Genomic DNA, 22,173 nt, shown 5'->3' with positions numbered 1-22,173 from the left:
GGTGAGGTTTGCAGACCAGGCCTGATGCTCACTTTTCCACTTTGATGATCTTGTCCTAAAAGAAGTTGTTTTCCTTCTTTTGTGCTAGCAATGTGCAGATAGCTACGAAGGTTAGAACCACCTAGAATGTCTTCGGAAGGCAGGTCGGCCCATCAGCACCACACCAAGTCTCTCAGTATCCACATCCAGTTTAGTTATCAGGAGACAGAGGGCCTGGCAGCTTTCCCCAAATATATTTCTTTATTTTCATTGAATAAAATTAAATTATAAAGAAGAGTGTGCATGCTTTATTTTATACTAGAGTAATTACGATTCTGAAATCTGTGATTAGCATACATGGGCTGGAATTTATATTCTTCCTGCCTCAGCTTTCCAGACTGTTGGGATTATAGGCATGTAAAACTATGCCTGAATGAAATGTTAAAATGAAATACTTTTTGTGTTTAATTGCTGCATTAAAATATTCACTGTTATCTGGATAATACAACCATTTCCAAATATATAATGCTTAGTAAATAACCATTTTGATTATTGAACTATAAGGAATTTTAGGAAATTCAGATTATTCTCCTGTTCTCCAAAATTAGCTATTTTTAATTTTGAGAAACTAAAAACAAGTAACTCCTTTCTTTCACCAGTTATTTTTGGGAAATACTACATTTTCTTTCTAACACAATAAAGTCAAAGTTCTGTTCTTATTTTTTAGAGTTCTGTTTTCAAAAGTGACCGGGCTAGAATTTTTCTGACATGAGACACTGAGAACAAAGCTAATAATAACCCTTTAGAAAAATTCGAATTTACAAAACAAACTGTGGGAGTATCCAAAGAAAACAAGCTGGAGGATTTTCTACAGTTCAGAAGTATTCTCTCCCTGCTGAACAGTTGTCAACACCTGTCTGGCTACGTACAGGAAAAGTTCTGTTAACTACACTGCCCACCCAGCCCTTTGAGAATTTACCAGAACTGGATCATCATAAAGATATTCTCATTAGTTCTTAAGACCCAAAAACAGAAAGAGGAAGCACTGAGAGAAGGTACTGCCAAACAGGAAGCAAAAGCACAATAAAACCTGTTAGTCTCAGTAGAGAGTAAAAGGGTTCCACCCCATCCAGAAGTTCTCAAATCCCTATTTTTACTGCAAATCCCAAATGAGTGAACTTGCCTTTTGGGGATAGGAACCTAGATTGAATCAGACCAGTGTCACAGCAAATATACATAGGTTTTGATCAAACAAAGAAAGTCTGTGCACTGGACACTAATTTTCTTTCATAATTTTGGATGCACGAGAGATACGATGATTGCATCTTGCAAATGAAGTTTTATCTTCCTCCCTCTACTCAAGTCTCTGCTAAGATAATATAGATGTTAGTAGAGTAAAAAAATTTTTTTGGTGGGTAAGGTATCAAGAAGGTTTAAAAAAAAAATAAGCACAAAGAGGTAATAATAAACTTTCCTAGGGCAGAATGCAGAGCCTGGAGTGTGTCTTAGGAGACAGGAGGCAGACATTGTCTGCTTTTCCAGTTACATTCAGCAGTGAGGACCCAAATACAAGCAGACACTTCCACAGAGGCTCTTGCCACTTGTGGTCATGTGCCACTTTCTACCAGGCCCAACAATATCCAGCCTAGAGGGCAGCCTGTGTTAAAATTCTAATGTTTGTGTTGCAGATCCCAACATATTCTTCCTGGCACTCAGAGTCCCTCAGGGATGCATCTTCGCCATAAATATGAGAATGAATGGGCCCACATTTCAAGGCAAAAGCAGTTAAAGTCCTCCCTGTCCAACTAAAGGTTATGGAGAGTAGGACCAAGGACTTCTAGGGAGAAGGATGACCAAGTGGGAAAGCGGCCACTTCAAAGAGGGCATAGTCCGGGTGGTTCAGCCTGGAGTACACCTAATTACTTGTCTTTTTTCCTTTTCTCAATTGAATCACACTCTACCAGGTAGCCATTGTCAGGAGGCTCCATGGGAAGCCAGGTGGAAAATTTCTGAGCAGTTCTGTTGCTTATGTCTCCAGCAGAACTGTTTTCTAACGCTCCAAAGCATGGGAGATACAGTGGAAGTTTCAAGCTTATCTCTTAGGAGCCTGATTTGGGGGAATGTTTTGAAATATTCAGGGGAGGAGATACTATTCAACACCTCCAACTATTGAAATCTCACCCAGTTTCTTTTTCCACTCACTGTCCACACCATCCCAACCTCCAACCTCCAACAAGTGAGTGAATGTCGGTCATCAGATCTGATGACACCAAGCAGATGAAGATGCCCCAGGGGTCAGCTGAAATCCCACTCCTGCCTCTGCTGTGCTGGGCCTGAGAGGGTCAGTCTGTGGCCTCTTCATTTGTCATGTAGAGCCCAGGAAAGTCCATCATTCCCTAAGATACTTCTACCTGCCCACAGTCCAGCTCAGGAGCAGGGACAAAGAAAACATTCTGGGAGGAGGCAGAGAAAGTGTTAGGGTGAGTGCACGTGGCATAACGTACTGTGGGAAGCCGCCTATGATGGCGCCCATTTCCTGCTTCCGGGTTCTTCCCGGCCTGAACAAGCCCGCCAAATTGTCATATCTGCCCAGTTACCTGTGACGCTAGCCTATCAGCTTGTTAGACGCGCTTCTCTGTGATTGGATACTGCTTCCCCTTATAAGAGGTTGTTCCTGCCCCCAACGGGCAGAAGAGGAACCAACACTGAGGGTGGCGGACCTTGTTAGGTCCGGTTCGCTGTACGCAATAAAGTTTGAGAGCTGATCCTGCTCGAGTTTGGTCTCCTGTCTCCCGCGGCTCCGGTCAACGTACCTCTGCTTAAAACTATCCATGTCTCTGTCTATCATCTATGTATCTATTTATCAAACTACCTATCAGCTATCTATTTATGCATCTTAATCATAATGGCCTTTCTCACTCACAATCCCTTTCCCTCCCTTCTCTTATCTTTTCTCCCAGTTCTCTTCCTGAGACTTTCTCAGTATAAGTTTAGAACAATCATTTTGCCCTTTCACCTTGGAGAGAACTTGCTTTGAGTCAGGAGCTTCCGGGAAGGTTTCTCAGGATTACTAATTCCCTCCCAGGAAGAACCTGCCTGCCTGGTTTGTTTTTGCCTTGCCCATTTTATCCCTATTTTTAGGGGTTTGGGTCAGTGGTCACTGCATCTTCTCCAAGCTGTCCTCCCTGGACTTGGAAATACCCTTCTTGATGGGACCTGCCATGGTCAGAGAGCACAGAGGAGGACTGCATAATGAGACAGATCACCAAGCCAGATAAAGGGACAGAAATGAGTCCTTTCAGCTGCATTTGGGCACAAGGTTCTTAAAAATTGTAATCTCTACACTGTAAAAGTAAAAGGGCATAATAAAACTTGGAAAATGTTGAAAAATAATGAAGGATGTAAAAATTACTCCAGATTCTGCCATGCAGTGGCAGCCATTGTTAACATTTTTATTCTTGGCATATTCAGATCATTAAAATTTTAAATAAATTTTGTTGCACTCAGATATGAGTATATGTAGTTTTTAATCTTTGTTCACTGAGCAAACCAGGATTATCTAGACATGAATATCTAAATCTGTTTGCCTTATTTCTCGTGAAACAATTCTGAAGAGACAAAGCATTTCAAGCATTTGAGTGGAAGATGTTATTTTTAGTAATTGTAGTGCATGGAATCTGAGGATCACCATCTATCTTACGGCTCATTCACCTTATGAGGCAATGCATTTGAAAAGGGGTTCAGTTGGTAGGAGAAAGAGAAAGGAGAAGCAAGCGTTGATCTATTATTGACAGCTGTGGATGAGAAAATTGAGGCTCGTAAATCATGGATGACAAAACGTTGTTAGTCCGTTCATGTTTGTGAAACACCAACTACTACCACAATTACATGAGCAATGTCTTAAAACATTTTTAGAATGGGATTTATGTTATTGGGATGAAAAACCTTGCACTAATATTAATGAAATTGCACATGAAGCATAAAAACCTGGATGAGGGGAAGTTAACTGAAGAGTGGTTTCTCTTATCACTGTAATTTTAAGCACTGTGGAAATTCATGGAAAACTTTTTGGATACAGCCGAGCATTTCCTTTTCATTGAATTTGAACTACATCCTCCGATTACCCACAGGAAGCAGCCCTCTCTATAAAGGACACTGCCGAAGCAATGCTCAGTGGCTCTTGACTGGCTTTACTACAGAACTGCTGGAGCAGCACGGGACAGCAGCCAGAGCTGGACACGTGAGAAATCCAACTCTCAAATTCTACTTTGCAGAACAGTAAGTGCAGAATGCTTGACAAGAGTAGCATATTTACCACTATACACTGATATGCAAAAACTTTCTATTATGTGTGCAAGCTTTTATTAGAGTGAAAAACCAGACTTTTCTGTTTGACCTAACTGATGAAAATGCTCAATGTTTTATTCATTCTGGTAAAAGTCTTTGAAATACAGGTTGTGCCACTGGAATCCTTTTGCTCAAATCTTATGATGCTGGGTCAAAATCACAGTAGAATGGTGTAATAAGCTACCTGGTATTTCCCGCTGTAATTAGTTTTATGCTTTCTCTTCCCAGAAAAATATTTCAAATCTAACTCTTCAGTGAGAAGAATTCTTGAAGTCATGATTGCTCCACAGTTTGTCTCCGCTCTCATATTTGGTAAGTCACGGTTACTAGACAGAGCGTGGTTTCTTCCTTTTGCACTATTGCCGTTGAGGATTAGAATGTTCCTGTGGGGATGTCCTGTGCATTGCAGGGTAACTAGCAGCATCCTTCATATCCCAGGGCAGTATGTTCTTTACCTCCCAGTACTCCAGTTTACTCACTTAAAAGTATTGATCATAATATTTTATTATTTAGACATTGTAAGAATTCAGTATCATGGTCCATGTAAAGTGCTTCACACAGTACTTTGGTGACACGTACTCATGGCTCAGTACAGCTTCATTAACCTCATTATCTCATTATTATTCTTCTGTAAAGTCAATATACAGTTAGGCTGTGACGAGTGAGTGTGATAAAGTGCCTAGTGGATGACCAGTGACAAAAGTAGTACACAATAAATGGTAGCATTTCTCATATAATCCTATGATTAATTTTTCAAAGGGTAAAACATTTAGATCATTCCAAAGGCCACACATGGCAAAACTAAGACGATCCTAACTAAGCACAGTTAATAGAGTTAAACTATAGCAGAACTAAACTCTACCGTTTCTTCTCTGTCTCCTCAGTGCTTCTCATTAGAGACAGCAGATCCTGGTCTTACAATGTCTCTACAGAACCTATGACTTATGAGGAGGCCAGGGCCTTCTGTCAGCAAAGGTATACACATTTAGTGGCAATTCAAAACAAAGAAGAGATTGAATACCTGAACTCTAGGCTGAGCTACTCAAAAAGCTATTACTGGATTGGAATTAGAAAAATCAATAATGTGTGGATCTGGGAAGGAACCCAGAAACCGCTAACTGACGAAACCGAAAACTGGGCTCCGGGTGAGCCCAACAATAAGCAACAGGACGAGGACTGTGTGGAAATCTACATCCGCAGAGACAAGGATGCGGGCATGTGGAATGATGAGCCATGCAGCAAAAAGAAGCTTGCTTTGTGCTACACAGGTAGGAGGTGTGGGGACCACTGGGAAGGAGCTTTGCTGGTGGTCACCTTGACAAATTCAGTGTGTAAAAGTTGGTCTCTACTGCGGTAATCTTATATTTCAAAAGATGATTTTAAGACGTCCTGTTTAACTACTAAAGTATCTCTTTACATCTTTGAACATAGACAAAAATGTATGTACCTATACCTATATAGAGTTCTATACCTAGGCAGAATAGTAAGACACCCATGCAGTATATATTTCGGTTACTTGTCTGTTTTTGATAAAGGAACAGTTTTCAGGGTTAATGATAAAGTGAATTTTCCATGCTTGGTGCTAGCTATACCCCTAATTTCCAGTCATTAGCATGCAGATATAAACTAGATAAGCCTGAAACCCCTTCAGTAAAATCTTAAGCACCCTGTGTATTTGATGATGTCTCTGTACACTGCTGCTGTTATATTCAAAGGAGCATGTGATACACACAGTGACAATCATGCTCATTAGGGAATGTGATCTCTGCAGCTGCCTGTACCAATGAATCCTGCAGTGGCCACGGTGAATGTGAAGAGACCATCGAGAACCACAGCTGCAAGTGCCACCCTGGCTTCCGTGGACTGAGGTGTGAGCAAGGTGAGTCTGGTTCTTACATCTTCCTTTCCCTGCGAGGGCAGCACCCTCCCTTGTGCCAGTTGGGCTGGGTGTCAGGTTCATATTTCATCCTTACTCTAGCTCATACGAGGTAAGGTGGTGATTGAGAATGAGATTACAAAGTCAGACCCTCTGGAGTCAAATCTCAGACTTACCCCTTGTTATTCTGTACCTTGCCATGGTGTTTTGTGGGACCATGATCACACCCACAGGCCATCATTGATGAAATGGTCATTAAGTGGTCCATGACTATAGTTATGGGACCCAGAGTAAAGTGAATATAGTAACAGTACCAACATCATAGATTTATGGGTACATAGCATCTGTCACACAGGCAACACTCAGCAAGCAGCAGTTACAAGGTGACACAGCAGATCCAATTTACATTTTTTTTCAGTTGTAACATGTAAAGCACAGGAAAACCCGGAACATGGAAGCCTGGTTTGCACCCAACCTTTCGGGCCGTTCAGCTACAACTCCTCCTGCTCTGTGAGCTGTGAAAGTGGCTACCTGCCAAGCAGCAACCAGACCCCACGGTGCCTGTCCTCCGGGGAGTGGAGTGGGCCCATGCCACTCTGTGAGGGTGAGTCTCTTTCAGTGTCCGCAGGACATTCTCCAACTCACCCCTCATTCTGCACTTTCTGTCCCACAGAAGACATTGTCCAAACCCCAGGGAAAGTTCTTTTCTGTTATTGTTATTTTCAGTAAAAGTTGTTCTCTCAGCAATGTGTGTGTGGGCAAACCTGCTTGGTTTGAGGGACGCTTTTAAATGGGTATTCTGCAGGTCTGGCAGTGGTGAAGCAGACACCACACAGGCATGGAACCACACCCAAGATGCCCTCATGACTTCTCATCTTTTCCAACTAACTGTCCTGTGCAGTGAGCTAACTTAAGACCATCATAATCAAGGAGTCTCAAGAACTATTTATTTATTTATAAATAAATCCTTTAGATCACACTGGGTATAATAATGTCCTGGGTATAGCAATATTTTTTTCACCCCAATGAATCATAAATCCTATTCTAGAATCTGTATTATGTAGATTTTGAATTATGTAAATGATATTTTATCAGATATCAGTCAGCAGAGTCAAAATAAAAATTAATCCAAAAAGATGAAAATATCAATATAAAAATGTACAAAACTTTTGTTATGGGTATTTATACCTGTGGCAGGCAGCATAGAGGATGAAAAATATTACTTGTGGCTGAGACTTAGTTCAGTCTAAGAGAGGCCCAGAGAGGCTTAGTTTCAACCAAGAGCCCCCAGCCTGTGAAGTCTCTTTAGAGAAGAGCCTCGAAGCTGAAATTCTCTGGCTTTTTATTTAGAATATCACCATAAGAGAAAAAAAAATCAGGAGAAAAACACTTGACCAAGGAATTCTCTCAAGGTTGGGCAGTTTTTCTTGGGGAAAGGACAAAAACAATGGTCAGACACACGTTTCACTAAACTTCTAACTAAACTTCTTGTTTAACTTATTGGATTCTCACAGATCCTGTTTTTGTCCCGCAGTTTAATTATTGGTGTGCTTTTGCTCCACATTTTAACCATTCATTCCTCATAAAGCCTATATGATTTTGTTCCACATTTAATCATTCATTTCTGAATAAGTCCCTTACATACACCCCCAGAATGGACATAGGTATTCTGAACTACCCTTTGAAGGCAGCTTTCTCTCTATTTTATAAGTGCAATTAGCTGCAACAGGAAGTAAAAACATATTCTTTTGTAAATTTCAAGGTGTCATCTCCACATTGGCTGAGTGTGATGCTCTGACTAACCCTGCCAATGGGAGCATGCATTGTTTCCCAAACCCTGGAAGATTTCTGTGGAACACAACCTGTGCGTTTGAGTGTGAGGAAGGATTTGAACTAATGGGAGCTGAAAAACTGCAATGTACCTCCTCTGGGATTTGGGACAATGAGAAGCCAACCTGTAAAGGTAAGGTTGCTCCACCTCCAGACACTGCAAACCTTCTCTTTCTGAAAATGCACTTGAAATGGGCAGGCCAGACTTGCTCACATATGCGAACACCTCTGTTACAGCTGTGACATGTGATGCCATCCACCGGCTTCAGAATGGCTCTGTGAACTGTACTCACTCTTCTGCTGAAGAGTTTGCCTTCAGGTCATCCTGCAACTTCAACTGTGAGGAGGGCTTCACGCTGCAGGGGCCAATTCAGATCGAATGCACTGCGCAAGGGCAGTGGACACAGCAAACTCCAGTGTGTGAAGGTGAGGCTCAGGCTCTCTCTGTGTTCCATTTGAGGAAACTAGCAGCTTTCAACTGTGGGCAGTGCAAATGAGAACAGAGGTTTCAGTACACATAGGAAATCTGATGGCCAGCACTTATCTTTGAGATTCATATAAAGAACCAATCCTTGGCCAGGGAAAAAGACCATACGTACGAGCAAATCCTTTGTTGGTCTCTTAACAGTGCTCTGTTAATGTAATGTTACAGACATTGGCCTGGAGTAGGCAGAAATTCTAATGTAAAAGAAGTCGTATCAGAAAATTAAAAGCATAGAATAAAGAGAATATGTCTTGTATATGTATTATGACGCTTTTCTTCTGAAACTGCTCCTAACTAACAGTGATGGAAAGCCTCCAGCATGGCTTTTGCTACAGAGGCATTCTTTTATTTTCATGGAAAAAAAAGTAAAACTAAATTTCGTAACAAAATAATAGGAGCATAACAATAGTTAATACATTAAGTATTGTTATCTTTAAAGTAGTTAATCAGAATACAAGACAGGCATAAAATGTTCTCCAAAAGATATTAACAGAAACCATTCTTTTCAATGAACTAAGAGAAGCTAGTCGTGTAACTATCTTTTATTTTGTTTTTACCTTTTCCCTTCCTTCCTTTCTGCATTCCCCCATCCTAATTCCTTTTGAAAAATTTCTTCCCATTGCACAGCACCTATTGTATATTTTGGACCTGTTTTACACTTTTGCTTCTCATATCAGGGAGACAATATAATATGGTATTTACACATGTGAGTCTGATTTACTTCACTTATGAGTATGGTCTCAAGTTGCATCCATTTACTTATAAAAGTCTTCAGTTTATCCTTCTTTATGACTGAATAGTACTGCATTGTATTAATAAAATCACATGTTTTTTATCCATTCCTCCATTGAAGATCATCTGGACTGTTTCCAAGATGTAGTGATTACAACTGCAATAAACATGGGCACACAAATATTGCTGTCATATGATGTTTTTAATTTTTACAAAAAGATACCCAGAAGGGAATAGTTGGGTGGAATGGGACCTCTAATCCTAGTCTTTTGAGGAATCTCCATAATTTCCACAGTGGTTGCACAAGTCCACACTACCACCAACAGTGCAGAAGGGCTCCTTTTCCCCCTTAGTCCCTCCAGCATTTGTTATTGGTTGATTTCTTGATGACAGTCATTCTTTCTATGGTGAGATGAAATCTCAGTGTTGTTTAAATTTGCATCACTCGACTAACTAATGATGTTGAATGTTTTTCATACATTTATTTACCATTTGTATTTCTTCCTCTGAGATGTGCATATTCATCTCAGATATCCTGGGATTGGGTCTTTGAGTTTGGGAAGTCTGATTTTTTTCAATTCTATATCTATATCTATATCTATATCTATATCTATATCTATATCTATATCTATATCTATAGATAGATGTATTCTTTATAGAAGTCCTTTGTATTTGAGGACAAACTGGCTAAAATTTTTCCCACTCTGTGTGTTGACTTTTCACTCTGTTAGTGATTTTCTTTGATGTAAAAAATCTTTTTATTAAGATGAGGTCCCAGTTGTTAATTCTTTGAAGTATTTTGCATGCAGTCTAACTTCTGTTGATGCAGTCTCTGCCTATACCTATGCATTCAAGATTTCTACTTAGTTTCTCAAGTAGATTTACTGTGTCTGTTTAATATTTAGATTTTTGATCCATTTTGACTTTAGTGCATGGTGATAGAGATGGGTCTGGATTTAGTTTTCAGCCTGTGGAAAGCTAGTTTTTCTAGTACCATTTATTAAAGAGGTTATCTTTCTTCCAATGAACATGTTTAGCCGCTTTTTCAAAGATAAGGTGACTGAGCATGTTTGGAGTTGTGTCTGCATCTTCTGGTATGTTCCATTGGTCCTTAGATTCATTTTTTTTTTTGCCAGTACCATGCTGATTTTAACATAGTAGCTCAAGTTAGTAATTGTGATGTCACCTGCTTTGACTTTTTTGCCCAGAATTGCTTTTACTACTTTAGGTACAGACTTTTTTATACTTACATAAGCACTAAAATTTAATTCACTCCAAGCAAGAGTACAGATATTAAAAACCAGTAAGTTTCCATATTAGGTGTTGACATTTTTATAGCCAAATAAAACATAGGCTAATTTCCAGTGGCAGAATATTTCAATACAAAAACCACGCCACAAGGCCCATATTTTGCGAGGCTGTTTTCTCCCCCTTTGGTTTCTGTAACATGTATAAGCACCAAGGATTGTTACATTGTTCTCCAACCTGAAATCTTTCCCTTGATCCTCACTTACTTTGCCCTTCAGAAAAGCAGTGCAGAGGAACTGTTATTCCTGTTAACACATCCTTTCACAGGTGCCCTTGTCCACAAGAGGACAGGAATTCAAAGAAGACAGTCCCAGCAGTCCAGGGAATATTGGCAAATCATCTTGAGTTCTTTGAACATTTCTGTGTCTCACAGGAAATTTCTGTGCCATCAAAGGCAAAACAGTGTGCAGTTCCTCCGAGCTATTTGCTGACCATCATCTTGCTGTTTTAGCTTTGCAGTGCAGAGCCTTATCCACCCCAGAGCAAGGCGACATGAATTGTTTTCCCAGTGCTTTGGAAGGTTTCCAAAGTGGATCCAGCTGTGAGTTCTCCTGTAAGCAGGGATTTGTGCTGAAAGGACCTAGAAGGCTCCAGTGTGACCCCACAGGAGTGTGGGACCAGGAGAAGCCCACATGTGAAGGTACAGTCACTGTTTTTATTTTATTTAAGATAAGAACCATTGAGGAGCTCAGGAACTTAGTTACCTTGAGACCAGTGGTAACCTGATGCAGACAAGCCTCTGAAGTACGTTCTTGTGTCTCCCAGCTGTGACCTGTGATGCTGTTCTTCGGCCTCCGAATAGCATATTGGAATGTACTCATTTGTGGCCGGGGATTTAGCTCAGTGGTGTAAGCACCTGCCTGGAAAGCGCAAGGTCATGAGTTCAATTCTCAATACAAAAAAAAAAAAAAAAAAAGGAAAGAAAGAAAGAAACGTACTCATTTATCTACTGGAAAATTCACCTACAAGTTCTCCTGTGCCTTCCACTACAAAGAAGGCTTTGATCGACTGAACTTTAGTATACTTCTCAGAGACAGTATACACAGGCAGTCTTTTCCTGTCAAGATACTATTGAGTTAGGTCATGGGTTAAATATCTCATAAATTACTGAACCTGAGTTGTTCAGTTTGCTTGATCCTAATTTACTATAAGCTGAATACTAAATAGTGCTTATGAGTTTTACATTTGTTGGTGACTTGAAAGCCAAATGGAGAAGTCTTTCAGCTGACATTTGCTGACCTCTGCCTATGTGTTACTATTTACAGCAGTACACTGTTCAAGGCTGAAAGTTTTACAAACGATCAATATGAACTGCAGTGGGCAGCCCGTGTTTGGCACTGTGTGCAACTTTACATGCCCTGAAGGTTGGACACTCAATGGCTCTGTAGCTCTGACGTGTGGCACCACGGGACAATGGTCTGCGGCATTGCCTACCTGTGAAGGTGATGCATTGATTGATGGTGGTTGTCTAGGGAACTGGAGACAGATGGGAATCTATCTTGCTCAGTGATTAACCACCCACTATATGCAAATCAGAAAGGTTACTGACATTAGCGAACTGGTCAAAATTTAATTTGAGGGGTGACTTGGAAGGAAACAAAAAATGTGGCATATTGATAGAATGGATAGAATTCTGACAATTGGAAAAAGGAGATCTGGAAGTGAAAGGAGGAGGAAGAAACTGAAAAGAGAGAGAGACAGAGAGAGAGAGACAGAGAGAGATTTTCACCATTATCTGAGGTGTGCAATGTGCCACTGTGTGAGAGGTTGGCAAATTAGAGTTCTCTCTGGTGTGGGGAGGTGGAGTGCTAGCCTCAAGGTGATGTGGCACAGATAGCACATTATGGGGCTTATGCATGTCTATAGATGGCTCTTTTGCTCCAAATAGAATATATTTATGAAAAAAAGGTCAAATAGAACAGAAAATCCATTACTGTGCATGATGGCTGTCCCTCTCATGTTTCCTTAGCTCCCGTGGTGTCCAGCAGTCCCTTGGCAGTTGGACTTCCCGTTGCAGGAACCTCTTTCCTCGTATTGGGATCATTTCTCTTCTGGCTTTTGAAACTCTTTCGGAAGAAAGGTGATTCACGGGATACTGCAAAAATCATTTCAAAAATACGTAGTTTTTCTCATTTATAAGTTATGGTCTTTCTTGCAAATTTAAATAATAATTAAAATCTAGTTATTGAATAAACTAATAACCTACCATGTAATTAAGGAAAAGTCTTAGGAAAAGGAGTTCAGAGTACAACTTGAAGTGGGAGGAGGTTTAAGAAACAACAGTGTTAGCTGGACTAACACTGTACAACTCCAGGAGAAACTCTAGGAGGTACAACCTGCACTGCATTCTATGGTTCCCTTGGAGCTATGCAGAAAGAACCATAATTAGTGCTTCCAAGGAAATGGATAAAATGCTTCCTAAAAAGATTACTTAGAATACAGTTTTAAATTGTGGGAATATCTGTTAAGGCATATATATTCATGGTCCAGTTGGGCCCTTGCAGAATGTGTCTGCATTTGCAATGTCCTTTAAAGTTATTAATCTAAATTTTCTTTCTCTTGCAGGACATGAATTTGTTCCTCATAAGTAAGTTTCACTTATACAAAGCATGCTTTGGACATTCTACACAGCTTTCTCTTTTTGTGTTAGAAAACAGTGTTTTATTTAGTGTTCTCACTCTTCCAACAGGAATTCCTATCAATTTTATGTAAACCGCCAGATCCCTGCTGACATCATTTAAATTCAAAAGAAGCAGGTAACATACATTTACTTATTTATTTATTTATTTATTTTTGCTGCCTGCAGTCAAACTCAGGACCTCGTGCTTGCCAGGCAGGCATTATGTCGCTGATCTATATTCCTGGCCCGTAACAAGTAACATTTAAAAAGACACGCTAAAGACAGATCACCTTCTCTACAAGTCTGTTTCTGCCCTCCCAAAAACCTTGCCATTTTGTAAGAGGACTCACTGTCTTCATACAGTTTCCTGGAAAGTTGCTTCATTTCTTTGTAGAAAGAGAGGAAAGACACAGAGATCTGGTGTTCTTGAATCGTTTCCTTCTGAAAGATACTAAGGGTGGAAGTAGCTGGCTCTCACAGCACACAGTGTGTTCTAGGCAGTGTTTTAAGCTAGGATCTCTATTAGATGGGGGCTTCTACTCTATCTTCTACCACTCAGGTAAGGACATGAGTACAGGGAAGTTACGTGAGTCACCTTAAGTCCAAAGCAACTCAGTGGTGCAGCAAGGATTCAAACCCAGACCATAGGGTTCCAGAATCTGTGTCCTCAAATATGTGCTCTGCTTTGTGAGGATTTGGGATGGTCTAGTCCCATGGAATACATCTTTAAACTAAGGGAAATGGATAAAATGCTTCCTAAAAAGCATTTTGGTGCAACGTTAGACTACTTTGGTGCAATGTTAGACTTACAGGAAAATGGAACAGAAAGTACAGAGTGCCAACATATCCCCTCACTCCTTCCAGGAAAAGCCTCCAGTTTGCCCTCCTACTAAGCTCTTGCATTATCACTGTTCATTTGTTATGATTGATGGTCTGATACAGATACATTAAGTGAAATTCTCAGATAATGTCAGGTTCTTACTTGCATTGTATGTTCTAGAGGATTTTAACAGGTGTGTAACGACATGTATTTTACCTTCACAGTGTTTCTCTGCCTTAACTAAATATCACTTGGTGTTGACGTTTAAACTCTCCCTGTGAGAGTATGCACAGTACTCTACAGCCGGAAGTACAGTTTTGTTGCCACCACCGGTCTGCAGAAGTTTCTGATAACATGCACGCTTGCTCATACTTGCAAGAATGTAGGTGTGTCTTGAGAACTAGATAGTGATAACAACAGAGACTGAGAAATGTTCAGGTTCTTGGCCTTTCCTGGCTGTCACGCCTGCCATTTCCGGAGCTGGGACCGTGGCTTCAATGGATCAGACTCAATGGCGAAACCAATCCTCTGCCAGACAGATTCAATTTTCGCTCTGTTGTCCTTGGGATCACAAAATCCTGGCTACTGCAGGTGAAGAAGATTCTCCTCAAAGCAAAAAATGAAAAAGCTCAAGGCTCTGGAATCTCAGAATTGGTTTTTCATTTTCTTTCATCACTGAAATCCTGTTGGATGAAGAATATTTTTTCTTTTGTCCATCATGTTTCAAATGTTAATTGGATAGTTACTGTTACAGGGATGAACAGAAATCATCTAGAGTTCAGAGAGGACAAATTGGCCAAATATATTTTATTTCTAGTTTTTAAGAACCCCCAAACTTTAATGCCCAATGTACAGAAGAGAGATTATTAGTGCACAGTGCAAACCTACATAACGCTTTGTGTAAGGGTTACTAAGCACAATTTATTATTTTATCCCTGTGGGATTTGATGCTTTTTAAAGCTGTTCTTAGCCATTGTGTTCTTTTTTAACTTACAATTAGTACTATGGACTTGGTTACTTATCCTAGATTGCCATCTCTTAGTTTATCAAAAAAGCTTAATGTTACCTCTGCAGTAAATTTGCTTTAATAAGGAACAAATGTTCACCAGTGTGAAGTCCTGAGTGCTTTACCACTGTTACCTTTTAAATACGGTGCTAACCACTGTGTAGTTCTTGTGTATTATGTAAGACTTTAAATCCATGACAAGAACTTGCTATTTAAGGCATCCATTTGATAGAACATTATCAAACAGGGAAGATGTCTAAGTGATTCCCTAGCCGTCGCATTCTGTACAACAGAAGGGAAAAGGTGTTCTGACAGAGGGGAAAGCCTAGGTGAGTATTTATATTTACCTGTAAGCAGAGTTTCAAATTCAAATTCCTGTTACCAGTGCCGAAGCTGTCCTCAGCTTCCGTTAACTTAGCACATTGGAAAAGAAAAGTTTCCAAAAGTGCTGGCTGAATAATGGCAATGATCAAGCCACCAGGAAACAGGGAGATGTGATAAAAATCAGTACACAGATGGTTTTTAAAGGACAGAAGACTCAGGGTGTTGGGGAAATCAGTGTGATCAGACTACATACTGAATGAATTATTTGAGAGATTTCTCAGGTGTAACCATTTATACGTACTGCATGAGAAATAACTACATGAAATAGAAATATGGCCTGTGTTTGAGTATTATATAGTATTTTAAATTATGATGTAAACTCTTTAACAGTTTTAAGTATGTATTTATTTAAGCTTATGATGGATTTGTTGACACACAGTATAAAGTTTGTCTATAAATGTGTTTGTTTCTATTTATCTCTGTGTATAGACTCTTAAAAATTTTACTGCATTTGGATAAAATTCACATACCATAAAATACAACCTTTTAAATGTATGAGACCAGGCAACTACCATGACTGTGTAACTCCAGGAGATTTCTATCCCTATAGAAGAAACCCTGTACCCAGTTACTGTCCTTTTCCCCTTGCAACTACTACTAACCTATTGTATGTGGCTATGGATTTACCTGTTCTGGGTATTTCACACAAATGAAACTTTATGTGACTTCCTGTGTCTGGCTTTTTTCCCTAAGCATATGGTTTTCAAGGTTCACCCATGTTGTAGAATGAATCAGTACTTTTGCATGAGTCAGCACTTTTGTTGTTGAATGGCATTCCACTGTTTGAATGTATAAAGTTATTTTTCTGCAGCCATCACCTGATGGACTTTGGATTGATTTTGCCTTTTGCCTGCTGCAAATAATGCTGCTATGTATTTAGGGTAGACTTGTTTTGTAGGGCATATCCCAGAAGTGGAATGATTGAGTAACAGCATCACGATGTTCTGTTTCTTTGAGGAACAATCAAACCTTCTTTCAAAGGGGCTGTACTATTTTACAATCCCATCAACAATACACAATAGTTCCAATTTCTACACATTCTAGATATTTCCTTTTGTTTTTTGATTAGTGCCTTCCTACCTGATATACATATAGATTCTTGCACTGAAACTGAGGAGTCTGAGAAAATATAAATAATCTGAAAAATCCATTAAGACTAAGGAAAAACTTCCACCTACCAGTCTCAGTACTAAGTGAGTTAAGTTGAGCATGGCATGTTCATTTATACTATAGACTCAATTTATTCACCAGGATCAGATCCAAAAGAATCTTTTTGCACTAACTATATATAAATCTTTTAAATGATAATGATAATGCACAGACTTCCTATGCACTGAGCTGGAAAATCACTGGAGAATCTCATTGGTATCAAAGAGTATCTGAAATTTCTTATAAAACAGGTGTGGTGTTTGGAGGTGGCAGGGAAGTTGTTATCCTGCTAAACACTTGTGTCTGGAAATAGTGTCATCATAGGTAAGAACTAGTTACACTTGAACTTTATACTTCATCTTACCTCAGAAATATCACTCAAGAAAAAATTAAAGAGAAAATGGAAAAGAGAGACAGATTCTACTAATTAAGTAAGTTTTCATATAGAACTGAAATGGATACACACTTGAGCTATGAATTCCAAATGGCAGAAAGTAAACTTTTTCAAGGTATAGAAAGGAGAATAACTTGAGCAAATTAAATGTATCCAAGTCAAACAATTCTCTATTCTAGCATGAAAGGTTTAGGAAAGAACTTTTATGTAAAGTCAAAGACTATATCCAAAGAGCAAGAACTCTGGTATTTTTAGAATAGCTTCCAAATCAAAGTTTAGTTTCCTTCTCAGCAAATTCGAGCCAAGAGAAATAAACTTATTTTTGTCTTCATACATGTGTATCAGTGGGTATCAAAACATATGGTGCTTGTCTAAAATTATAAAATTTATCTCAGAAAATGTTCTATCTTGCTTCAAACACATGTTGCCCATCATCCTTGCCTCTTTCTGAAGCAGATCTAGAAGTCCTCTTTCTGTCTTTCTGAGATGTGAAAACAAATACAGTGAGAATTTGCTGGCTAACACCATCCAAAGGAAAGACAGGCTTGTAAAAACATCATAATACGTCCTCATTTTCCCTACTGACCAGGTCTGGCACCGTGCAACTTCTAACTCTTCCCCAAAGCCCCCGGTGATCATGTTTTGAATTAATTCAGAGCCCCAAGGCAGCCATGACAGAGCAATAAAGATGTTCACAAAAAAAGAACTTCTAGTACTTCAGAAATAATTATTCCTACCAAGTGTGCTCACTTCTCACTGACATCCCTCAGAAGGAGCCCTTGTCATTACCTCTGGACTGTATGGCTCCAGTCTCCACAAATTCCTTGGTCTTTGGATTCTCAGTCTGTCACTGAGATGCGCTTTGGTCCGTGTCGCTAACATACTAGCCATACGGTATCTAGCCCTTGCCACCCCCAATCTGATTTCCCACCAGGTCTCCCAGCACACTCTCCATCCACAGTGGAAGTGACTGCTGCCCACTTAATACATACTGGCTTCTTTCACCCACAATGATTCTCTCTCCCATAGAAGCCCCTCACTTTTTGGTTAATTTCTCTTCATCTTTCAAGGCTCTGCTTAAAGGTCTCATGATGGCTTATTTTATATATCAGCTTATCTAAGCCAAGAGATGCTCAGATATCTTATAATGCATTATATCTCCGAAAGAGAGCAGCACTTGAATCAGTGGAAGGAGAAAGAAGTTTGCCTTTACCAGTGTGGGTGGGCTTCACCCAGAAAGTTAAGGGCTCCAACTGAACAAAAAGAGGAAGTGTGAATTCACTGTTTGAGTTGTGACATCTCTCTTTGCTTTCCCCTGGACATCAGTTCTTGTGATTCTGCAACCTTGGGGCTTGGACTGAATTATATTACTGGGTTTCTTGCTTTTCCCTAGTGGGGACAGATCATGGGACTTTTGAATCCACATATTCCCAAGAACCAATTCCTGTAATAAATCTACTGATACACATTTGTGTGTCTATGCATGTGTCCTGCCTAATACATGGTTCCTCTTGAGAACTGACTTCTTAGACTCAAAATCTATATTACTCAGAGTTTTCTTAGGAATATAACTGAGTAAGAGTGATGAATTATGCAGCCTAGAAGCTTCCTGAAAAGTTCCTGCTGTGAGTCCAAATTCAAAGACTGAAGAAGTCATTGCCTGATGTCCATAGATGATGGTGACCGAAGAACACATCTGGGCCAGAGGAGTAGAGCCTGCAAGAACTTCCTGCTTCTCCTACTTTGGCTTCATGTGGGCCTCAGCCTATTGGACGGCACTGATCACATTCAGGGTTGATCTCCCACTCAGTTTGCTGGACCCATGTGCCAACGGTTTCTGCAAACACATTCATAAACACACACAGCAGTGTGTTTTAATAGCTCCCTGTGTGTCTCTCAATTGGATCAAGTGACAAGCAAGACTGACCACACTTGTGTACCTGTGTTCCAGTCCACACTTGTCATCCAAACTCAACACAGTCCCTTAAACCATACTTAACCTCTAAATAATGGCAACATGATCATAATTCTACTTGACAAGGTTTAAGTATTCTTTATACAACCAAAGATGTACTAATTTTTTTTTAAATTTTATTTAAGGAGAAAAGAAAAAAAAAGCAGGGAAAGGGTACAAGTTATACAGATTTACAGAAAAAAAATGAACAGTAGGAAATCACTAGTTAATGGATTACATATTGTCATCTTAGAAATAATTGTTCAAGTCACAAAATTAAAGCTTGTAAAGTGGACATTCCATCAATGATACTGCAAACAGTTCTGTTCATTGATCCAATAAAACTCTGTGATATCATTTTCTATCTTATACACTTAAATATACATGCAGTTATATAGTTTGGAGCACTTTCTTTTCCTCTCTTTTGTACCATGACTATTACACATTTTGGGTCATTGCTCCCACGGTTCTTATTACTTTTTTGGAAGAGAGTAAAACCAAATGTGACATAACAGAACAGAATCGGTCAAGTCAAAAGGGTGGACATAATAGATAATGTAAAAACATAATACAAGGTGATCAACAATGGTTACTATAATGCCTCCCGCTATCTCTAATAGAATTGCCTATATCGCTAGTTATAATACAATTGAACAAAACAGTAAAGAATAAAACCGACAAAACCAAAACATTGGAGACATTGTAGGTCTTCAAAAGTAGTTAAAAGTCAACAAGAATGGGCGTCATAATGAATCTCATTATCTTCACAGCTGATGCCTAAACTTTCGAACCTGATACTATCCAGCAAAACAGAATAGGGGAACATCAGTTAAAAAACAGATGGTGAGAGTAATACAGGGCTTTAAATCAAGGTAATAAAAAGTCAAAGTGGGTTACTATAATATATCCTGCTATTTTTTTCCTTTAATTAAAAGGATAAAGATAAAAAAGTAAATAATGGAGTGGAGATTGAGATAAAAGAGGGCATAACAACGAAACAGCACAGATCAAAACGTAACCATTTAAGCAGAATAGTGTTTCACCACCAGATAATCCTAACCTAAAAGTAGTTACCATATTGTCTTTCTTTGAAATCCTTGAGTACAACTTCGTATACTGTAGCATTAAGTATATCAAAGCAATGTAAAACCATTCAAGAGAATGACAGCATTACAGAGTATTTAGAATCGACTAACAGGAAATGAATAATGGTTTCTGTATAATCTCCTTGTCTTTACAAGGTTTTTGCTTATACTACCGTACATAATAAAATCCAGTAAGATACAACCTATTTAGACCATTGGAGACACAAGGACAAAAGCTAGATGAGACTTCAAAACAAGATGATACGAAATCAGTATTACCTATTAAGATGTCATTTTCTCCAAAATAGCTGTTCCTATCATCCAATCTTCTCTGCCTCATTTCTGTTGAGCTCTTTTTCTGTCAGTAGCTGTCAGTTTGTCTTCTTCATTTTGTTCTCTGCTCCATTCGTTGTGGCCTCTCTGCCATTATTTCTGGATTCTTTGTATTTTTCTTTTTTTAGAATATCCTGCAATACTCTCTGTAGAGTTGAATTGGTGGTTGCAAATTCCCCCAGTTCCTCTTTATCCTGGAAGCACCTTGTTTTTCCATCAATTTCCAGGGACAGTTGTGCAGGATATCTCAATCTTGGCTGGAGATTATTATCTTTCAAAGCTTGAATTATTTCCCCCCACGCTCTTCGTGATTTGATGGTTTGTGCAGAGAAATCTGCTGTAATTCTGATGGGTGTTCCCTTGTAAGTGGTCTGTTTCTTGTCTCTTACAGCTTTTAATATTCTGTTCTTGTATTGAATTTCTGGAATTTTTATTATTATATGCCTGGGTGTTGCTCTGTTTGGGTTGTAGGTAGCTGGGGTCCTGTATGCCTCATATATCTGAGTATCTTTACCTTTTGCTAAATTAGGAAAATTCTCCTGGATTATTTCTGTGAGTAGCTTTTGTAGTTCACTTGTTTGTGTCCCTACTTCTTTTTTTATGTTCTTAATCCTTAAGTTATGGATCCTCTTATCATCTTCTTGTCTTTGTATTATTGCTGTTTGTTTCTTTGTTATTTTTAAGAAGTTTTTCATTTCATTCTCCCATATTACAAGTCTGCCCTCCAGTTCAGATAGTCTGTCCTTAGTTTCTTTCAAGCTGTTATGCCAGTCTTCTATGGACTTCTTGGTATCTTGGTAGTCCCTTTGAACCTGCTTCACGTATTCTATGCTTTCTCTGTTTTCTCCATCAAACAATTCTCCCCTTTTTTTCTGCTCTTCCATTCCACCGCCTGTTTTTTCTTGGGTGGTACTTAGCATTTCTCTAACTATTCTGCATACTTCTAGCTTCAGGTCATTGATAACTTCATTCCTGAATTGGTCTATGAGGCTCTCTATATGGTGCCTTATGTATATTGGTGCGGTGTCTGCTATTGCCTGTTTCTCAGAATTGGGGGCCGAGGAGCCTTTCTTGTTGCTGCCTCTTCCCATGCTGCCTCTTCTTCTCTGTTCCTTATATATGCAAGCTTATATAAGAGGCCCAGCTTCTCTCCCAGTCAGCCACAGCCTGATCGAATTGCGCCAGTTAGGTGTTCCCGCTCACCGCTGCGCACCAGGGAGTTACGGACCAGGCAGCCTACGCGTCTCCCCTCCCGGCCACTGTCAGGCTCTCGGATCTGGGTTGGGACAGCCTACCAGGTCCGCAGGCAGCGTCACGCAGGCCAGGCACTTTTCACCAATCTCGCCCGAGAGGGGGATGTGTGGCTGGAGTTGCCACCGCGCCCTGCTCCCACAGGACTGCTCGGGCCCAGAAAGTCCTCTGCTGGAGTCAAACTGTGGTAGAGTGTCAGCTTCTCCTACTCACCTCACCACAAGTCAGTGCACGCCTCCCTGCCTTTCGCAGATTGCCGTTCTCAGAGCTTCTGGGAGTCTCTCTCCTTGCTGAGCCACTGTAGAGGCAGCCAGCCGCCGCACGGTGGGAAACCCAAATCGCGGCTTACAATGGCGTGGGGTCCAGCCTCCACACCGAGGCTTTTCTGTTCCTGTTTTAGCACCAGGAATGCATTCCAAGTTGGTTTCTCTCAGCCCAGTTCGTTCCTGAGTCAGCAGAGCATATCTCCACCTGCTTATGTCTCCTTAGTCCGCACCATTCCTGGCCTCTGAGCCGAGTCTTTCAGAGAGCCTCTGGTAGTTGTTGTTATCTGTCCGCCATGTTCTCCCGGAAGTCACCCAAGATGTACTAATTTAATTCCAGGAAGTTTGAAACTTTAAA

General features: G+C 39.9%; 1 protein-coding gene across 1 annotated transcript; it reads left to right on the top strand.

Moving 5' to 3' along the window:
* The first annotated feature begins 4,165 nt into the window (after positions 1–4,165).
* On the top strand, positions 4,166–16,056 carry Sele (selectin E). The gene is made up of 13 exons (XM_063253640.1): positions 4,166–4,257; positions 4,555–4,638; positions 5,211–5,594; positions 6,098–6,205; positions 6,621–6,806; positions 7,965–8,165; positions 8,270–8,458; positions 11,008–11,196; positions 11,822–11,998; positions 12,526–12,636; positions 13,122–13,143; positions 13,246–13,312; positions 14,221–16,056. The coding sequence occupies exons 2-12, from the start codon at positions 4,602–4,604 to the stop codon at positions 13,295–13,297; spliced, it is 1,656 nt and encodes a 551-aa protein (XP_063109710.1). The 5' UTR covers positions 4,166–4,257; positions 4,555–4,601; the 3' UTR covers positions 13,298–13,312; positions 14,221–16,056.
* Positions 16,057–22,173: the final 6,117 nt, after the last annotated feature.

Source organism: Cavia porcellus, unplaced genomic scaffold, assembly GCF_034190915.1.
Source record: "Cavia porcellus strain 051 isolate PalLab524CR breed Dunkin Hartley unplaced genomic scaffold, mCavPor4.1 scaffold_7, whole genome shotgun sequence".
NCBI lineage: Eukaryota > Metazoa > Chordata > Mammalia > Rodentia > Caviidae > Cavia > Cavia porcellus.
Note: the sequence above shows the minus strand (reverse complement) of the source record. Positions and strands in the feature narration are given on the sequence as shown.